General features: G+C 46.0%; 1 protein-coding gene across 4 annotated transcripts in view; it reads right to left on the bottom strand.

Annotated features, from left to right (window-relative positions):
- Positions 1-22,122, bottom strand: part of INTS10 (integrator complex subunit 10) — a 182,156-nt gene that overhangs the window by 22,324 nt on the left and 137,710 nt on the right. For all 4 annotated transcript variants that reach the window (XM_029601117.1, XM_029601131.1, XM_029601123.1 and 1 more), the window contains exon 16: positions 18,552-18,645. In XM_029601117.1, coding sequence (XP_029456977.1) covers positions 18,552-18,645 — 94 coding nt within the window. The remainder of the gene's footprint in view (positions 1-18,551; positions 18,646-22,122) is intronic.

Raw genomic sequence — 22,122 nt, 5'->3', positions numbered from 1 at the left:
AAAATCATTGAAAAAACAGTCAACAATCAACTCACAGACCACCTTGAAACCTTTAATGTTCTTCAGCCTGCACAACATGGTTTCAGAAAACTCTTCAGCACCGAAACCCTCCTCCTCTCCCTCACCGATACCATCCTCAAAGGCCGCGACAAAGGCAAATCGTTCCTCCTGATACTTCTTGATATATCAGCCGCCTTCGACACCATCAATCACAGAACACTCCTCACCAGACTTAAAGAAATTGGTCTCCAAGACACCACAATCAAGTGGTTCAAATCCTACCTATCAAACAGATCTTACATCGTCAAGATGAACTCATCTGAATCCTCACAAGTGCCCCTCACTCATGGAGTCCCACAAGGTTCTTCCCTATCATCAACCCTCTTCAACATTTATCTCATCCCACTATGCAAATACCTATCAGAGGCAAACCTCACCTACTTTGTCTATGCAGACGACATACAAATATTACTCCCCATAAACAACTCCATTCAACTCACTATGGAAAAATGGAACAAACTCAGCTCAAACTTATCCCATTTACTATCTCAATTATCACTATGTCTCAACCAAGCCAAAACAGAAATCATTCACATCCACGATGACCATCCCTCCTATCCACTCATGTGCACCCCCTCTGACCACCCAGGAAACTCAATCAACCCGGGAGTGCCACAAATCTCACAAACCTCACTCACGCCATCCACAAGAAACCTAGGCGTAACAATTGACAGCCAACTCAACTTTAAACGACACATCTCCAATACAATCAAAGATGGATTCTTCAAACTGCAGACACTAAAAAAACTCAAACCCCTTCTCCAAGAGCACGATTTCAGAACAGTCCTCCAATCAATTATCTTGTCAAGACTCGACTACTGCAACTCCCTCCTCCTCGGACTACCAGAAATACACATCAAACCCCTCCAAGTTCTACAGAACGCTGCCGCCAGAATCATCTCTAACAAAAAAAAATCCCCTCACATCACACCCACGCTCAAAGAACTCCACTGGCTACCCATTACACAAAGAATCCAGTATAAAACCCTCACCCTCATGCACAAAAAAATAAACAACAACAAAATGGACTGGCTAAACAACGGAATACAACCTTACCCTACTCAAAGAACTCTCAGATCCACCAACACTGGACTCCTAGCCGTCCCCAATCTCAAAGCTGCACACCTCAACGTCACCCGCAAACGAGCCATAACAATAGCGGGCCCCACCTTATGGAACACCCTCCCCACCTGTCTCAGAAACGAACCTTCACTGCAAGTCTTCAAAAAACACCTCAAAACATGGCTATTTTTAAAAGCTTTCCCACCCGACACATAACCCGCCCAATCGCACCATCCACTCCATGCCCCCTCCACAAGCATCTCGCCCCACACCTTTCCCTCCCTACACAAGCATCTCCCGCCACCCTTTCCCTCCCTATCACTACCTTCCTCCCACACATCCCTTCCTCTCCCCTACCCCCTCTACACTCCCTGCTCTCCTTACCACAATTTATCCTCTTCAACAAGCCAGTTATGTACATATGTTATATACTATAGTCTAATGTTCCATGTAATCCTGTTAGTTCTGTTACAACTTGTTATATTTGTTACCATGTTATAATGTAAAATATTCTTGTTATATTTATTACCATGTTATAATGTAAAATATTCTTATATCTATTTAATACCATGTTATAATGTAAAATAGGGCTGTTACCACCCTATTCCTTTAGTTATCTGGAAACCGATGTGATATCTCGATCGAATGTCGGTATACAAAAGAAATAAATAAATAAAATAAATAAATAAATACTAATGAGACTGGATGTGTTTAATATGTTTTACTATATGTAGTGAAAGTATAGAATGTTTCCTATTTTTCTTTGAAACTACACCCAGATCATGTATTTCATATGCAAACCTATTTGATTTGTTTGTATTAATATTAAAATGAGAAATAAAAAAAAAAAAAGGCAACCTATTCATTTTACCCAATAGTAACAAAAATGTTGCCTTCCCACCTCTCAAATAAGTTTACAACTAACCATTTACAAGGTAGGTGCATTTTATAATCACTTTTGAGAGCTGCTTCAAAGCTATAGAAAGTACCTAGCAACTTTGACTGCACCACTGACAACGAAGAAAGCAATGCAGAAGCAGCTTTAACCAGGCAGCTATCCCAAAGGCAATATGCTTGGCACTCTGAAGAAAACGCAAAATGAAGCAAATCAGCACCAGCTGTGTTTAAACAGTTGGACAAATCTTAGTTTTAATCTTATAGGACTGAGTACCAAAACATTAATAGTTTTATATTAGCAAGCACACACCTGAGGGTGTGGAAATGAAAACACCACAGCTACAGATGTTGCTTGTTATAGCCACTCTAATTCCCCAGCCTATATACACACAAATGGATGACACTACTTCAGGATATGTACTATATATTCCACTTACTTGAATTATTGTAATTCACTTAACTAAAATCAATTTTTCAAACTCCTTGTGAATTCATCCCAGTTATGGAAGCATTTCTCTTGCAAGACCAAACTGAATAGGAACATTATGATAAACTGTTTCTTTTCATAAAAGCAGCAGCTAGAAGAGATTTGTGTTTTATTTTATGGACAGAAAATTGATATTTCAACAGGATGATCCATGACAGTTTCCAGCATCATTCTACCAGCAGACCAACCTTAGAGAAAAACAACTGATAAGTGACACACTAATCCTTCCATTGCCAAAGAGTTTACAACACCCATGGCTACGGTAATTATTTGATTTTTGTAATTTGTTTAAACTACTGTATTCTTCTTTGTGTGTCCCTAACGCAAACATCTTTTTTTCCCGCACAACAAAGGCTTTCTTTTCATACAAATCTATGTGTAACTAGTCACACTGACCCATAATTTGTCTTTTCCAATCTGTCGTTTCTCAAAAGTACTTTAAAATCTTGTGAATCGCTTAAAAGACCAAGGTATTCTTTTCCCAAATCAATTGGATTTTGGAAACATCATTCAACTGAGATGTTATTCTTCTCCTTAATGGACTCTGTTTTACAAGGATTTGATGCTGATGAATCTTATTTTCTTGTGCTAATCAATTTAACAGCAGCCTTTGACACTGTGAACCATACCCTATTGTGCCATCATAAAAGCAATATTGGGATCGACGGTAGTGTTCTCAGATGGTTCTCTTCCTTTCTATCTAATAGGTCATTCCAAGTCAAACTGGGCAACCACATATCAGATACGATCCATATTGATACAGGTGTCCCAAGGTTCAGCTCTCTCAGTAACACTATTCAATATTTGTATGCTCCCACTGTGTAAATTGCTGGCAAATTTAGGAATTTCTTTCTTCTTGTATGCTGATGTACAGTTTTACACTCCATTCTCTAAATCATTTGAAAATACAGTATCACTTTCAAACTATATGAAAGCAATACAGCAAGAACTCTCTCAACTTAAACTAACATTAAACCTTAAAAGTCTGAAATCATTTGGTTAAGTAGAAACTCTTCTATAGTTAAACCTCCGGTTCTAGACTTGAGTACTTTTCAGATTACTCCCTCAAATCAAGTACGGGATTTAGGTATCCAACTAGATGAATACCTTACTATCAAAAAGCACATCAATAAATTAACACAGGCTACGCCAAGATGCATATATTATATCGGTTGAAACCTTTAACAACTTTCGAGGACTTCTGTACTGTATTACAAACTCTGATTTTCTCAAACTTAGACTATTGTAATTCTCTATTTCTCAGTCTTCCTTCAAGTCTCTTAAAACCACTACAAATATTACAAAATGCCTCAGCAAGACTTTTACTAGGAAATAGGAAATTTGATCACATTACACCATGACTGATTTCACCGCACTGGCTACTAGTACAATCACAAATCTATTACAAAGTATTAACTTTAATATTCAAAATCATTCATTCCAGCAATACCGGTCTGATCGATGTGACATTACAACCACTTACACCTCAGTGAACCCTAAGATCTCAAAATAAAGGACTATAGACTGTTCCTACAATATGGAGTACACATCTGACTCAAGTAAGAGACCGTGTGTTTTCCATAGTGGGGCAAAAGCTTTGGAATGCTCTACCTGAGATTTTACGTTTGGTACCAAATAGAAAAAGATTTAAATGTGAGCTAAAAACATGGCTATTCAAAAATGTATATAACCTAACCTAAAAACATCATAAGGTAATGGAACTACAACAAACAGGAAGGACGAGAGATTAATTGTAGCATGAGGAATACAATTTTTATCGAGAGAATGTAAAAATCTCAAAATAACATACTGGCTAGCATGTCATATTTGTTATATTATTTTACTGAACTACTCACCTTATGTCGTAGATCTTTAGTAAGTGGTTTAATATGTATTGAACATTTCATTTCATGTATGTTAATTCCTGCTTATGAATACTACCTTTGTAAACTATCATATTTGTTAATTTATAGTTATGTATGTTACTTTGTAAACTGTTGTGATCTTTATATGGATAACAGTACATAAAATGTCTAAATAAATGCTGGTCCAGCACTTGTTAAAGGAGGGTTTCCAGGCACACTCCTTTACAATGAGTGACCACTCTTTACCATGACACCCCTCTCATTAACATTTAGTAGAGACAGTGTCTGATTTACGTGAAATACAAACAACGTTAGGTAAACATGACTGGTCTATGAGACATTGAAAAGAATGAGAAGACCAGAAAAGAATTTCTGCAAACCAAGGCTTGTAATTCAGAAATGCCTCTAACTGAACAAATGGCCACCAGATCATCTTCAGCTGTAAAACCTATAGAAAAGCACTAAGAGGCTTGTAGAGTAAGCCAACTAAAGCTCTATGAGCCAAATTAAGGCTCCACTGAGGAACCAAAGATCTAAAAGGAGACTGAAGATGTTGCACCACTTAGAGGAAAATGAGAAAAAAATCTGGGCAAAAAAACTATGAAACCACATGAACTATGCTTCTAGAACAGGAGAAAGCAGCTTACTTGAAACTTCAGAGAAATTTAGATTAAACCTAAATGCAAACTCTCCGGAAGAAGGCCAAAATATTGGAAGTTTTTGATCACCACAGCAATACAGACTACTTTCTGCAGCATGCTTCAAACTGATGCCAGACTCAAACATAAGCAAGCAAAATGGCATTCTTAGAGGCCTCCAAATAAGATAAATGTTACTGAAAGGAAATAACACTTACTATGCAAATGTGACCTATCAAGAACCAGGCCAGAAGATAAATGGAGCTGAATTCTCCATGAGGATTATACCCCGATTTAGGAAACCTTGATCCCCTAGGAATCATATCAGAGAATAAACAAGTAGTTTCAAGATCTGCATGCCAAGGAAAGTTTTGGAATTCTGCAGCTGTTAAAATGACTTGTAAAACCTGTTTTACTATCTTTCTCAAGGTCCTCTCTCAGAAGCCAGAGAGGAAGCACACACAACAGCTGTCCGGCTACAGCTGAACCAGAATGCCTTTCCCTTTGGAGTCGTATTTTCAGTGATAACTGAAGAACCAGAGGGCCTTGGCATTCTTGTGAGTCAATGTTAAGACCATGTGTGGAGGCTCCCATCGATCCACTATCTTCTAAAAATCCTCCCAGCTGAACTCCTACTCTCTAGGAATCTACAAATCTCTGAAGACAGACTGGATATTTTCCAGTCCCACAATATGATTCATGGAAATTGCAGAATATTCTGCTCTACCCATTGAAAAACAAAAGGTTAATTTCCTTGGAGAACCCTCGACTCTAGGTGTATATTCACATAAGCCACTGCTGTGGCATAGTTATAGAGAACCCAGACTGCCATAATTTTCACCAAGGACAGAAGCAGAGGAGGAAATGCAGCAAAACCAATCTGAAGGCACTAGTTTTCAGCCTGTTGATGGACCATTAGCACTTTTCCTGTGACCAGAGCAACCTGGTCCTGGTAGTGGGTTCTTCACCCCAACAATCTTACATCTATTTTGAGGAGCACCCACCGAGGATGTTCTAGACTCCTTCTCCTCAGCAAATTCAGTGGCATCAACCTCCAAGAGAAATTTTGCCTTCCCGAGCCTGGGAAAGGAAGCCAAACTTTGTAGTCCTGAGATTGAGGGAGCCAGTGGACAGATAGAAAAACTGCAGCATACACAGATAGGGGCCTGGCCCACTGAACCAGACCAAAGGAGACTGCCATAAAGCCCAGGAGCTATAGATAATCTTAAGCTCTGAGAGACTGAGCAAAAAATTTCTCTACTTGACTCACAACTGGAACTACTCTTTCCTGAGTCAGATAGGATTGGCCCCCCTCTGGCATCAAAGAGAGATGACTGGTATTCCAGAGACCGAGGAGAAACAGCTTGCTCTTGGCAAAGTTGATTACCCAGTTCAAACACAATGCTACTGGACATCATAAAGGCCTTCTTGGTGGGACTTGGCCCTCTTAAGCAATTGCTAAAGTATGGATGAACCATACTTACCTTGGAAAGATTCTTGGAGCTGTGGCAAGATCAGGTCTAAAATAGGACATAGTGTCCCTGTTCTCTTTGGAATCAGGAAATAGTGAGAGTAGAACCTCCGCCTCTGCTGCCGCAGCGGAACAGATTAGACTGCTCTGGCCATTACAAGAGAGGAAAGCTCCGTCAAGAGTATTTCCTGATGCAACGATAGACCTCAAGAGGGGCATGGGGGAGAGTCCAGAGGGACACCCCAAAAGATTCAACCAGAACCCTAGACGGATGATAGACAGGACCCACCGGTCTGAGGTGACTCTGGGTCAGCGGTTCACAAAGAACCATAGCCAGCCTCCTACCGAAGGGCCCGGCGTCAACGGTAAGGACGAATAGCTTACGCTCCCTCGTAGCCAATCAAAACCCTGTAGCAGGGCCCGGCTGGCGAGCTGGCTGAAGCCTGGGGATCTGCTGCTGCTGTGTGGAGCGGTCCCTAGTGCCCACGCGCTGAGAATGGGCATGAGAGGCAGGAGAATAATACTTCCTTTGGTGATAAAATGATCTCTTCTGGCTCTGCCGAGAGGATTTTCTGGCAAAGGACGGCAGGTCTGATGTACTGGTAGAGAGAGGATGATGTGTCTCGTGGTGATCCTTCAAATAAGCCACAGCATCCCTCACCTTGTCCCCAAATAGGTTCTCACCAGTACACAGCAAGTCTGCGAGCTTCTCCTGGACCTCTGGCTGGAGATCAGAGGTTCAAAGTCACATTCCAGGCTTTGTTGGATGACTGCTAACAAGACGTCCTGCTGCTGTTGGGGCAAACGCTCAAAGATTTCCTGGATCTCCTTCCACAGGTTCCTGGAGTACTGCGTCATATACAGCTGGTAAAAAGCAATACGGGCAATCAACATAGGACCCTGAAACACCTTCCTACCCAGTGCATCGAGCATCCTGTGCTCCCGACCTGGAGGGGTGGAAGCATGGGTGTGGGAACGCTTGGCCTTTTTCAGGGCAGTCTCCACTATGACTGACTGGTGGGAGAGCTGTCATCTCTCAAACCCAAAGACCTGTTGGAACCAGATAGACAGCATCCGTCTTCCAATTCACTGGAGGCATGGAGACGAGATGTTTCCAAATCCTAAGGATAACTCCTTGAAGATATCATGGACAGAAACAGCCATCAACAAACTGGAGAACCTCCAGCATCTTGTGTCTGGCATACTCTTCTGACATAAGTTGAAATGGAATGGTCCTGAGGCAGAGACTGGCACTGCTCATCCGGAGGGGATGGGACCGAGGGAAGATCCACCAAGTCATCTGATGATGACTCAGAGGTATCATCCCCCCACGGATGTCGTCCTCCTCACTGAGGTCACCCGGAGTCACTGGTTGAGGGCCCCTGCCCAGGCCCCTCTGCTTGGGCACCGATGCCCCCAGAATCAGACCAGATAACATTGGCTGCGGCACAGGCTGCAACGGGGCCTTCCTCCTCCTCGGAACCCACAATGGGAATCGCATCAGATGGAGGAGGCAACTGTGGCTACCAGGGCACTGATGGACCCCCAGGCACCAGCAGCGACTGCGTAAGAACGACGCCAAGAATGACACAGAGGCACTCCAGCAGCGGTGCTAACAGACTGTGCAGGCTCCGGCACTGGTGGAAGCACCAGCGAGGTTGGTGGCTTTATGCCTTGCAGGGATCGAACTGCCAGTTGCACCCTGTGTTCCAATTCCTCTTGAAAATCCAAAGCCAGGACAGAAGAAGGGGAGGCATCACCAAATCTCCTTCGGAGCCCCAAGGGGGATTGGTGCCCAGCAGTAGTATCTGTGGGGAACACCTTGGACTCCCAGGTTCGACAGAGGAAGCGCAATTGCTTACCTGTAAAAGGTGTTCTCCTAGGATAGTAGGATGTTTGTCCTCACATGTGGGTGACATCATCCGATGGAGCCTGGCACGGAAAACTTTACTTTGACTGGCAGATTGAGCATGCCCAGCCTGCCACTATCCATGCGTCTACGCGAGGTCCCCCTTCAGTATCGTAATATAGCAAATAATATGAGCAAGAAAAAATAACACAACAGACCGAAGGTGAACCCAACATCATGGAGAGGCGGCAGGATCCTGCTATCCTAGGAGAACACCTATTACAGGTAAGCAACTGCACTTTCTCCTAGGACAAGCAGGATGGTAGCCCTCACGTGTGGGTGATTACAGAGCTCCAGACTACCCCATTCGACCAGAGAGACCCACAGTAGCCAAACACAGTGCCAATAGGCACAACACAACTGCAGTGCTGTGGGGAAAACAGGGGGTGGTCTGGTCCCACAGAGAGCACATTAAGAGACAGTTGGGTTTAGGACTGGAATAAATTATGCAGGACAGACTGACTGAAGGTGCTGTCCTGGCAACTATCCCTGTCAAGGCAGTAGTGAGCAGCGAACGTGTGGAGAGAACTCCAGGTTGCGGCCCTGCAAATTTCAGCGACAGGAACCGCATGCAGATGGGCCACTGAAGCCACCATAGCCACACAGAGTGAGCTTTCACTCTGCCGGCCAGCTGGAGGCCTGCCTGCTCGTAGCAGAAGGCAATGCAATCCACTAGCCAGTTTGAGAAGGTCTGCTTCCCCACTGCTGCTCCCAGTCTGTTGGGGTCAAAAGACACGAAGAGCTGGGTGGGCTGCCTATGGGCCACTGTATGATCCAAATAGAAGGCGAGCACCCACTTGCAGTCCAAAGTGTGGACAGCACGTTCCCCTGGGTGGGAACGAGGCCTTGGAAAGAAGGTGGGAAGAATGATGGACTGATTGATATGGAAAGCAGTCTCCACCTTAAGTAGAAATTTGGGATGCATACGCAGCACCACACCATCATGGAAGAACTTTGTGTAGGGAGCGTACATGACCAGGGCCTGGATCTCACTGACCCTATGAGTGGAAGTGATCGCCACCAGGAACATGACTTTCCAGGTGAGGAACTTCAGGTCACAGGACTTAAGAGGCTCAAACAGATGCCGCATTAGCCTTGCCATGACAACGTTGAGATCCCATGGGGTAGCCGGAGGTCTAAGTGGGGGCTTTAGCTGAACGAGGCCCCGCATAAAGCATCTGACAAGTGGCTGGACCGAAACTGGCGCACCAGCAACACCCTGGTGGTAGGTGCTGAGTGCGCTGAGGTGCACACGGACCAAGCTGGTTTGGAGGCCAGACTCTGACAGATGCCAGAGATAGTCCAGCAGGCAGGGAAGTGTACAGGAGAGAGGGTACAGTCCATGACACTTCCATTTCGAGCTGTAAGACTTCTGGGTGGAAGGTTTCCGGGACTCAATCAAGACCTTGGACACACACTCCGAGAGCTGCAAAGGCTGAAGGATCATGTGCTCAACAACTGCTTCGTGAGGGCTACAGCCCGGAGGTTCGGTGGTGCACGGTGCCCTGGTTCTGCGATATGAGGTTGGGAGCCGTCCCCAGCGGGACAGGTGCGCTCAGACATGTCCTGGAGTAGAGGGAACCACACCTGCCTTAGTCAAGTGGGTGCCACTAGGACCTCTTGCAGTTTCACCAGAGTTCTTGAGAGGAGTGGAATAGGGGGTACATGTATAGGAGACCCTGCCCCCAGGGAAGGGAGAAGGCATCACAGGCCAGATGGCCCTTCCCCAGAATCAGGGAGCAGAATCTGCTCACTTTGTGATTGCTGGGAGAAGCGAACAAGTCCAAGTCCAGTGTACCCCAGCGACGGAACAAGTCGGCTGCCACCACAGGGTTCAGAGACTACTCTTGTGGCTGGAAGGACAGACTGAGGCGGTCCGCCAGTGAGTTTAGGTGACCCAGCAGTAGGTGGCTTGTAGATACATCCCTCTGGAAAGGGCCCAATTCCAGACCTGCATTGCCTCCTGGCAGAGGAGGAACGAACCCATGCTGCCCTGAAGGACAACAGGCCTGGGCCCCAATGGCGCCGGAGGCCACGGGGCCACCAATGGCATCGATGGAACCCCGGCATAGAGGGGGGCATCGGCTGTGGTAAGCCAGGAGGATACGGCGACAGCCCGGGGAACTACGGGCAAGGGCGCCCGGTCTCCAAGGCCGCCATCTCCTTGGAGGACCTGGGAATCAGGATCGCTCCGGTAGAGGGCGTGGGTGGCCGAAAAGGCAGAGGGCCTCTTGGGCACCTATTGTGTCAGTAAGGCGCCCAGGACATCCAGATGCTCCAGCAGGAGTGCGAGCCTCGAAGACAGAGGTTCGGGCACCGGTATGGGGGCCAGTGGCGCCAGCAGTTCAATGCTCCACCCTGCGGTCCAGCTCCTCCTGGAAATCCTGAGTGGTCAGGACTGATAGAGGGGGGGACAAGGTGTCGCCAGCACAGCACCCTGCACCATAGTCAGTGGGGAATGCCTTGGGCTACCAGGGGCACCGAAGGATGGGGCTTCTGGTGGCCGGTGCTGCTTCGATGGCGGCTTGGCAGCCACCGATGCCACTCTGCAACCAGAACAGTGCTGAGATGGTGACCGGTGTCAATGCTTTTGGACTTCCGGTGCTCAGCCTGGTCTTTCACTGGCACCAAGGAAGATGACCACCCCAAGGTCTGCAGAAGGGGAGAGACCACAGAGAATCAATCTCCCTCTCTCCGATCTTTAGGGGTACTGGACAGTGGGACCGCCAAGGGAAGATATGGAGACGCTTCCCCGAGATCCTTGGGCGTCGAGGACACAGAGGCAGGAGTGGAAGATTTCTGAGATCTGAAGAGCTTCTCTATTTTATCTAGGTGCACTCGATGTTCTTTGGGTGTCATTTGGTCACACAAACTGCACCCCCAGATGTTGTGCGAGGCTCCTAGGCAGAGGATACAAATCTCATGTGGATCTGTGATTGGCATGGCCCGTGGGCACTGGGGGCACCGTTGAAAACCTGACAGCCATCGAAAAAAAAAAAAGAGGCTGGCGCACAGTCAATGACTGGGCACCATGGTGCAAGGGTTGGGAATAGACTGCGAAGAACAACAAAAAGACCAAAAACAAGGGTACCTACCAAAATGATCATGAAGGGGGATCTGATGCAGAAAAAACACTCAAAAAAGTTGAACACAATTTCAAGGAGTTCGAGCTCCACCACCGCAAGGCTACTGCACCGCGGAAAAGAAGAGACCGAAGGGGACCTTGCGTGGATGCGCGAATAGCGGCAGGCTGGGCATGCTCAGTCTGCCAAAGTTTCTAGAAACTTTGACAAAAGTTTTCCGTGCCGGGCTCAATCGGATGATGTCACCAACATGTGAGGACTACCATCCTGCTTGTCCTAGGAGAACGGTCTCTCCTCTCTGCAGGGTCGCTTTGGGGGCATCATAGTAGATGCTGGTGCCGACCCAAGTCCAGTATCATGTGTAGATGGAAACTGGTGGCGATGCTTCCTGGATTTCCCACGGTGCTCGGCCCAGTGTTTCCTCAGCACTGAGGAGGAAGGAAACTATCCCTACGTCCTGGAATGGGAAGACTTGACAGTGGCCAATCTCCGGCTCCTCACTCCATCGAGGGCCCCAGTGGAGGAGTGGACAGCAAAGGCTAAGTGTTCATTGGTTCCCCTCGGCCTCTTGGCATCGATGCCCCTGACACCGTAGTCAAGGGTTCAGACTTCTTCAATCCGAATAACTTCACCATCTTGTCCAGGCGGGTGCAACGGCCCTTGGGGGTTATCTGGTCACAGAGCAGACACCCTCCAAACGTCATGCAATACCCCCAGGCAGAGGATACACACGTGCGGATCCGTGAGGGTCATAGTCAGGGGGCACCAACGAAAATCAGACGATGCCACACGAAAAAAGCCGGCAAGTGGTCCATGACCAGCGGGTACCAAGGGAACACCATTGGGAATCAAACGCACAGAAGGGCAAAATTTTACTGCACAGTCCAGCTAGCTAAGCTAGGGGATTGGAGAAGGACCTGGCGCAGGACAGTCAATGAATCGACCAAGAAAAATCTTTCCAAAACCAAAACTGAGCACGAGCTCCACAATCACGAGGGGACCGGGAAGTGTGGTGAGACACCTGCGTGTACTTAATGACAAACCAGTTGAGAACCGCCGATCTAAAGTATGCAAAACAAAATCTTGATAAGCCTGAAACATTTTGGAACAAAGTGCTTTGGACTGATCAGCCACAACCACACAAGACACCAAATTCAATTCCTTAATTCCTAAGGCCTTTAAATTCTACTCCTACCCCAGCCTCTCGTAGTGCTGACCACGAGGCAGCCATTGCAGTCCGCCCGAGACAGACTCCGGAGTCCTCCTTCGACCGCAGCCAATCCAAGCCGTCGACGCAAGGCAGCCAATCAGGGGACAGCCTCGTTGGAACTTTAAATCTTCGCTCGCTGCTAGGCGCCGCGCGCCGAAGGAGCGCAACAAAGGGGCAGGCCCCTTTGTGCTCCCCTTTGTGCGACCACTGAAGTGCCAATAACCAGCAAACTGAGAACGGAACCCTATTCAAGCCAAAGCACCGACCGAAATATCTGCGCTCCTCATCTCCTTTCGTCGCCTCCCCGTGCAGACCGGCTCTAATCCCATCAGCATCTGGGAGAGTCAACACGCCGAGCTGTATTAGTGCCCCCTGGTACACCATTTTGTGTTTACATTGGTTATATATGTGTTCATTTACCTCCACCCTCCTCTTTGGCCCCTCCCAGACTACTTGCTATTGGTCCCCACACTGCTTTCTGGAACCTTATCCCCCCTACTAATAATTATGTCACCATTCTTAGGCCCATGCTACTGTCCACCTCCCACCTAAAGAAAATACTACTCAACACATTACTGCCCCTCCCCTAACCCATCTACCCTACTACAAAGAAGGCTAATCCCTATGCTGTTATCCCCCCTCACGCAATTTCTAGGCCTCTCCCTAATCTCTTTACTCCTTTTCAATGCCCAATCGCTCCAAAAAACCCCCAAAAAACGCATCTACTTCATGACCTTCTCACCGAATCCAAGCCTGAGATATGTGCCATAACTGAAACATGGCTTAAATCCCACGATATCTCTCTTCTCAACCAACTTCCCACTGAAATCTACGATATCTTCTCTATACCCCGCAAAAAGAAGAGAGAGGGGGGGGGGATTACTCCTATTAGCGAAAAAAGAACTAAAACCTATCCCCCAAAAGTGCAACCTCCCCACTAGATACAAAATTGTTTTTTTTTAATCAAAACTCCTTCAAGTGTGCCTTATCTACAACCCCCCTGGTTTCCTTGAGAATGACTCCTCACATTGAATTCTTTGCTGACTCCCTTTCCCCCGATCTCCCCACTATTCTCCTTGGTGACTTTAACCTCCATGTTGACTCCATCCCGCAATCCCCAGCTTGCGAAGCCTTCATGTCCTCTCTTGAAGCGATGGGATTTACACAAATTATACACTCCCCCATACATAAGGCTGGCCTCACCCTTGACCTCATTTTCACCAACTCAGCCATCAATACCCTCAACTCCCCATCATGTCTTGCTGTACCTTGGTCTGACCACACCGTCATTAAAACTACCCTCGCACTACAACAGTCTACCCCCTCCCTCTCACCTTAACCACACTCCTTTGAATACCGCAAAACTTGTCCTTTAGATATACTCACAACAGCATGCTCAAACATATCCCCTGCCGTTGAAGCAGGGAGCTATGCTGGATATGCGTGAAGTATCAGTTTTTCTTCTCCCCTGCCGTTGAAGCAGAGATCTATGCTGGATATGCGTGAAGTATCAGAAGAAAAACTGATACTTCACGCATATCCAGCATAGCTCTCTGCTTCTACGGCAGGGGAGAAGAAAAACTGATTCTTCACGCAAATCCAGCATAGTTCTCTGCTTCAACGGCAGGGGAGAAGTAAAACCACCAATAAGGGCTGAATAACATAGTCTGAGTAAAACAAATAAGCATGGGTGTAGCTTGCTTATTGCGGCGGTTACTACCCCTACTACCCCTAACTAATCAAGCTTGATATTTCACTCGGATGCAGCTCATTCACTGCTCTCTACATTAATGGTGGGGGTGGAAGGGAAATAGAACCAAAGAGCTAAGAGAAACAGATAAGTATGAGAAAAAAATGTGTGAAGCTTGCTGGGCAGACTGGATGGGCCGTTTGGTCTTCTTCTGCCGTCATCTCTATGTTTCTATATCCGACCAAATTGACCTCTCCTCTGCTGATAACGCTATCTCTACCTGGAATTTGTTGCCAGAGGATATGGTTAGTGCAGTTAGTATAGCTGTGTTTAAAAAAGGATTGGATAAGTTCTTGGAGGAGAAGTCCATTACCTGCTATTAAGTTCACTTAGAGAATAGCCACTGCCATTAGCAATGGTAACATGGAATGAAACACTGCAATGAAAACTACTAAAACTACCCAATCTAACAAAAAACCATGGTACACATCTAATCTCAAAAAACTCAGAACACTCCTCAGAGCCTCAGAAAGACACTGGCGTAAACATTCCTCCCTAGCAGCAAAAACCTCCTACTACCAACTCATGCACAATTACAGGAAAGCTATTCTACAAACTAAACGAGAATATTATGCAATAAAAATTCACAATCTTCAATACAACGCCAAAGCTCTCTTTACCTTGATCTCTAACCTCACCAGTTCCACTCTAAACCAACCGCAACAACCCGCATCTAAAAGATGGTGCAATGAATTAGCTCACTTCTTTCAAAACAGTCACCACACTCTCCGCCCACTTCTACCTCTACTCTAACAATGTGATACTTCCCACCATCAATCAACCAGCTGCCCTCTCTTCCTTTGAACTCTCCTCCTCCCTGGAAATTGAAAATATATTAAAAAAGATGAGACCCTCCTCACACCCCTCTGAAACAATTCCTACCAAGCTCCTCCTATCTATTCCCAAAATCATATTTAAACCTCTCTCTAACATACTCAACCGTTCTCTGGAACAAGGCTCAGTCCCTGACATACTAAAACAAGCTGTGGTTAAACCCATTCTTAAAAATCCCAATCTTGATCCCTCTATTCTATCTAATTTCAGACCTATCTCCAATCTCCCTTTCCTCTCCAAAATCCTTGAAAAACTAGTCAACTCTCGCCTATCTGAATATCTTGACCTACATCAAATCCTCTCTCCCACACAATATGGTTTCCGGAAACACCTCAGTACAGAAACCTTGCTCCTTTCCCTAACAGACACTATAATCAAAGGAATGGACAGTGGTAACTCCTATCTTCTGGCTATGTTGGACATCTCCGCAGCATTTGATACCGTTAACCACAACATCCTTATTAACATCCTCATGAGTATTGGTATCACCGGAACTGCTCTTTCATGGATAAAATCATACCTTCAAAATCGCCATTATGCAGTTACCATTGATAACCATAAATCCGACCCGATCAGCCTTGACCGAGGCGTTCCCCAAGGTTTCTCTCTCTCCTCAACTCTGTTTAATTTATACATGCTCCCTCTTGTCAATCTCCTTACTAATCTAGGTATCAAACATTTCATCTACGCAGATGATGTTCAAATTCTCCTTCCCTTTACAGACTCCATTCAAACCGCTCTCCAAAACTGGGAATCCTGCCTCACCTCTATTAACCTACTACTCACTGACATGCACCTTGCCCTCAATCCTCAGAAAACTGAACTCCTCATCATCTCCTCAAAACGCCCTTTACCACCCATTCCCCCATCCTACTCTTCTACAACCTTTCCTACTCACACCCGTAACCTGGGTGTTATGATTGATGACCAGCTCACCCTTAAACCCTTTATAAAATCTATCTTCAGTGATTGCTACTTCAAACTGCAAACGCTTAAACTTAGACCATTGCTATACTTCACTGACTTTCGCACCGTCTTACAGTCTATTGTTTTTTCCAAAATAGACTATTGTAATGCCCTTCTCCTTGGCCTCCCTGCCTCACATACCAAACCCCTACAACTATTACAGAATGCCTCAGCACGCATCCTTACAAACTCTAAAAAGAGAGACCATATTACACCAATACTTATAGAGCTACACTGGCTACAATTAAATCGAGAATCCTATACAAAACCTTATCCCTCATCCATAAATGCATTATAAATGAGAACACCCAATGGATCAACCCTCCACTCGGATCAACCCTCCACTTACACCACGCACCTCCACTAGACCCACTCGTTCCACCCATCAAGGAACGCTCCGCCCCCCCTTCGATCAAATCCACCAAACTCACCTCCACAACAAAAAGAGCTTTTTCACTAGCTGGTCCCACCCTATGGAACTCCATGCCTCCAGACTTACGCACTGAAACCTACACTCCCAAATTTAAAAAAAACCCAACTTAAAACGTGGCTGTTTCTACAGGCCTTCCTATCAATTAATTCACAATATTTTGATCCACCTTGCGATGTGAATGAATAAAAGCAAAGAGTTGTATGTCACCATCTTAACCTTCTTTCCACTGTTATCGGAGCATAACCTTGAAAATATTGTAAATATTGACCAATATACCCAGTCCTGACCTGTACATACAGTTTCTTCCTTATTTTACCTATTTAACTGTACCGAGTTAACCTATATTTATCCTCTTACTACAGTTTTTGTTCTCTGTAAAAGCCTCGCCTGTCGTTATGGCGACACTGTTTATGTTTTATGTAAACCGATACGATGTGTAAACTGATGTCGGTATATAAAAATGCTAAATAAATAAAAATAAATAATGTTTCTGACAGTTGAATTTGCTAGCTAGAAGCATTTAGAGATTTTTTTATATCCTTCCCCTGCGGTGTAAGAATGAATTACAGTATGTTCATTTTCAAATGCTCAGATATCTGCTTAGAGAAACAGGAGGAGAAGGGGTAATGCAGGAGTGGACAGAGGAGAAAGCCACTCTGCTCTCTAATGTTGATTAGCATTCTGTTTAAACCTTGGTGGTATTTTTAAAAAGCCATACTATTAGATGCTGTTTGTTGAGCATTCTGGTTGGCTGAGTGCTGAATAAACTATAGTGTGAATATGATGGTCAGTCCATGGGGTGCAAAGTACATCAGTCTTTTAGAAATATCAATTTTTACCTGATTTTTCTTTTTTACAATACCCAGCTACATAACTTACAGTCTAACTAGTATATTTATATATTTAACAGCTTTTCTATACCGACATTAGAATGCACATCATATTGGTTTACATCTCAACAGTAGGTGGAAAATACAATGAACAGGGGTGGGAGAGGGAGAGCAGTAGAAACTGGAGGGTAGGAGGCTCTAGGGGGAGCCTGAAAATTGAACTAGAGAAGTAACAATAACTTGAAAGTTAACATTTACATGATGCAAATTACTTGGAGCGAGTCAAAGATAACAGAGAAGCAGGAGAAGAGGGTGAGAGAGGTACGTGGAATTAGTCTGGAAATGCCTGGTGGAAGAGCCAAATCTTTAGCATTTTCCTGAATTTAGTATGGCAAGGCTCCAGGCGGAGATTTGTAGTTAGGGCATTCCAGTGAGTTGGGCCAGCAATTGAGAGAGCACGGTCCCTTGTTGCTGTGAGTCGGGCCTTCTTGAGGGGTGGGACTTGTAGGGTGCCTATGAGATTTGCTCTAGTGGGGCGGGTGGATTGTGTGGATTGGAGCAGTTCGCTGAGCCAAGAGGAATTATTTATGTGGATGGATTTTTGTATGATAGTGAGAGTTTTGAATAGGATGCGGGATGGGATGGGGATGGTTTGTTTAAAGGTTCACGTCAATATTTAGTACTCATTTAATTTGTGGTCACAAAGCTGTTCTTTTAAGAGGAATCCAGTGTATGATTAACATCATTTAAAAAGAAACAAAATTATAGAGGTCAGCTTATTCAAACGCTTAAGATAAGAGGAACAGCACAATTTTGGTACTGATTGAGTACCTTCTCAAGTTAATAAGATGGCTCTTGTATTGCACTAACAAATACTAAACTGACAAGTCATGAAATTGCAAAGCCTGAACTTGGACTCCTTCCAATATCTTTGTAAAACAAATACCACAACTGAAATATATTAAAGATTGGGTCACAGAAATCATGCAGTTATCACAAATTTTTACATTTCTTAAAGTATATATTTTACAGTACCACTAATACAAGTAAACTTACTTGATGAGCATTCCCTGGTTTGGCAGTAATTCTAGATGAATCTTCCCACCTTCTTGGGTTCTTAAATAAGCAAATTCTTCAAGCATATCAATATCTGCCGAAGTGGTTCAGGAATAGTTAAGTTCAGCATAAAGCAGAGTTGCTTACCTGTAACAGGTGTTCCTCAGAGGACAGCAGGAAGTTAGTCCTCACACATGGATAATGATATCAGATGGAGACTGGTCTGGAACTTTGATCTCAAAGATTCTAGAACTTTCAAATATGCCCTGCTGACCATGTGCAGCTGTAGTTCTCACCCTGCCCCCTAGGCAGAATCCCTCAGTCCATGATATAGCTCATACATGGAGAAACCAACTCCCAGGGGAGGCGGGTGGGTTTCATGAGGACTAATATCCTACTGTCCTTGGAGAACACATGTTACAGGTAAGCAAGTCTGCTTTCTCCAAGGAGAAGCAGGATGGTAGTCCTCAAGCATGGGTAATTCCCAAGCTATAGCCTATCCGAGCAGGACAAAGAGAAACCGCACAGTGCTGAAAGCATCACCTCTCTCCCTTTTGCCTGTGAGGCAGCTGACCCACCAAGGGGTCTAGGTGAGAAAAGAGTTGGGTTCTACAAAGAGAAAACCATAGAAAAGAATGACACACAAAACCCCAAGTGGTGTATCTTTCCCTGCAGGTATACACAAAGATATACCACGAATGCCCTAGCTTTTCTTCTCCTCCCCTCGGTATTTCAACTGAAATCAGAAGGAGCAAAGAACTCAAGGAGGCAGACCACTGGACTGCAGGGGTAAGAACAAGTTGCTATAGATTGTATATCTCAACCCCAAGCAAATAACTCACTACCGATGCCAGTAGGGATTTATCCACCAAGATATAGCCCTCAGCCTGCTTGGAACAGCTGAAACTGAGAGCAAGTCTCCCAGGGAAGAAATCCAGAAACACTCCACCAACAGGCAAGAAGCTGAGGTGCCAGAAGTGCAAACCCCTGTAGAACAGGATTTCTTCATCTGCCTGGAAACCCTAAGAGTACCAGGGCAGGGTCAGTGTGATCTCGGAACAGACTGTCCACTAACCTGGCTTAGGTATTAATACCTCAGCCATGATTACATATACTTTCCCCAAGGAAGCACACGGTCCAGTAAACTGAACAACAGTTGCATGAACCAGGACTCTCCTGTCCGCAGACAGGGTTATCCCTAAATTGAAGAATTATAGCTTGCAAGCCACTGCAACCAAAGAGTATTGCCTCTGTTGTGGGGTCCCTTGTCCCCTAACTCCCTCAGCCATGGATATGGAAGTAGATTAAAAGGCATACTTGCCAATTAGATGGACTAGAACCCTTCTCACTGAGGTAGACTCCCGCAGGCAAAAATGACTAGCAATAATGGACCTGCATGAAAAACACCCATTGGGGTCAGCAGGTATCAAAGGTCTACAAGGTGAAACCCCTAATCTTTACTGGGGAGCTAGCCCGAAGAGGTGACTCCTAGTATGATGGGGAGACTGAATCTGGAATGGCTCCCTCATGAAACAGACCTGCTGTGCCTTAGGACGACCTAAGGAGAGTGCTACTGCCTGACTAGCTGTCGGATCCTGCGAGGAACAGAGAGCACTGCCAGTCAGAAGCAGTGGTATCCCTTCTCCTGGAAATGGAGAACAAGGGACACCCATACGGATTGCCCTTGAAAGTCAGTCTTATCTCCCCTTTCTGGAGGGACAGGAAAGCAAAGGGAATCGGGGCCTCCCAATCCCAAAAAACTTTCCACCTCTCCAGGTGAGAGTTGGGTTACAGTCACTGATCACTGAGGTCCAGAAGTGACCAAATCTGCCACTTGTGGCCACCCTCAGATGGGGTAGGCCATCATGGTAATCAATGGAGGGACCCAGCAAAAACGGTTCCACCACTGCTGCCCCCTGGTCCTGGCCTACAAGGAGATGATTCGATTCAAAAAGAATAGAGGTTCCAGTTCAGTAATAACCTTGCAAGGGACGGAGCCCCAGGGGCTCCCCCACAAAGGGGATTTCTAACATGGAAGGTGTTGAAAGACAGTCCTCTTCTGAGGAAGGGGAAGACTCCCGACACTATCCTTCTGGTATCCACTCCCATAACAGTTCGACCAGGAACGCAATCTTAGGTCAGTCCTGTGGCTGCAGTGCACAACCTGTTGTGCTTGCCAGGAGGGAAACTCACATACATCCATACAAAAGAGGACAACTGGAAGAATAATGCCCTCTGTTGTAAAAGCATGCTAACCAGTACTCGTACAGTGGTATCCTATCCTACAGATGGTGGCACACCTATGAACCCACTCGCCATTCTCGAGGGTAGAATCCTATAGCACAGCACGGACCAAGCACTACATGCTATAGTTGGTGGCTGTGCGCTGCCAAAACGCAATCACAGAGTGTGATGGCGCCTTCCATGCCAGTGCTCCCTAGCACATTATGGTGCAGAACAGATGAGAAGGCTATCTTGATGTAACTATGATGGAACCTTGGAATGGCTATGTACTGCACCAGAAAGAATGCCGCATGACAGCGCCTGAGGCGGTTGAAGTAGATGACTCCTGCCATACCCAACGCACATGCCGCGCTCCACTGTCGCACTATCTACTATCTCCCAATGGAGTGAATAGGAACAGTGTCACGACAGCGTCCCCAGTACCTCTGGGGATCTGATTATGGCATGGTGGTGGGTGGCATTCTATGGCATCGCCCTATGGTACCCACCCCCAGTATGAGGTAACGGTCCAAGAGGCTGAACACAGCCCTTGAAATTGCATCTGGAATAGCTCACCGTTTCCCTCATGGAACGGCAACAGTGAAGTCCATGGTCTCTAGTGTTGGGGACTAGGACTGCCATCGGATGTCATGGTCCCTCTCGAGGCCATCAGTGCCCATGGTGCTCTGCAGTAGTGTCCTGTGGCATCAGACCACGTCCACTGGTGCCCACCATGGTGACGACGCCTGTGGGGCCTATAGCACTCTCGCACTCACCAACGATGGATCGCATCAATGGCACCAAACGATGCTGCACCCAGGGCTTAGACTGTGCTTGACCATATCTTGACCAGTTAAATGGTATATAACGCCATCCCTGCGGCACCAATAGAGACCCCAGTTCCGAAAGTCATCAGTGGACCTGCAGTATAGAGGATGCCATGGGCACCTGCAGGCAGAGCCTCTGCAGCCCCAACACACCTCATCGGTGCCTAAAAGAACCAATGACTGCCGGCACCATCGACAGTTTCCCTTGGCTCACTTATACATCCATGGGCATCAATGCTGCAAGTTTGATGGCATCTCTCGCCAGCAGCTATGGCTAACGATAGTCTCAACAGCAACCCTAGTGCTCATTAGCACTGATGGTGCACGAAGCCAGGCGGGGCCCTCAGATCATCAGTATCCATGGTGCCCGATAGCCATAGGCCAGTGATGGGACAACACATTGTCCCTTGGTGCCCTGAATGGACACTGAAAAGGAGCTTTGAGGGCACTGGACCACTGCACCTGGATGCCTTGGCGCTCCAGAGTGCCTTGATTAGATGGCAACCCCGGGGCTCGACAGC

This window comes from Rhinatrema bivittatum, chromosome 1, assembly GCF_901001135.1.
Source record: "Rhinatrema bivittatum chromosome 1, aRhiBiv1.1, whole genome shotgun sequence".
NCBI lineage: Eukaryota > Metazoa > Chordata > Amphibia > Gymnophiona > Rhinatrematidae > Rhinatrema > Rhinatrema bivittatum.
Note: the sequence above shows the minus strand (reverse complement) of the source record. Positions and strands in the feature narration are given on the sequence as shown.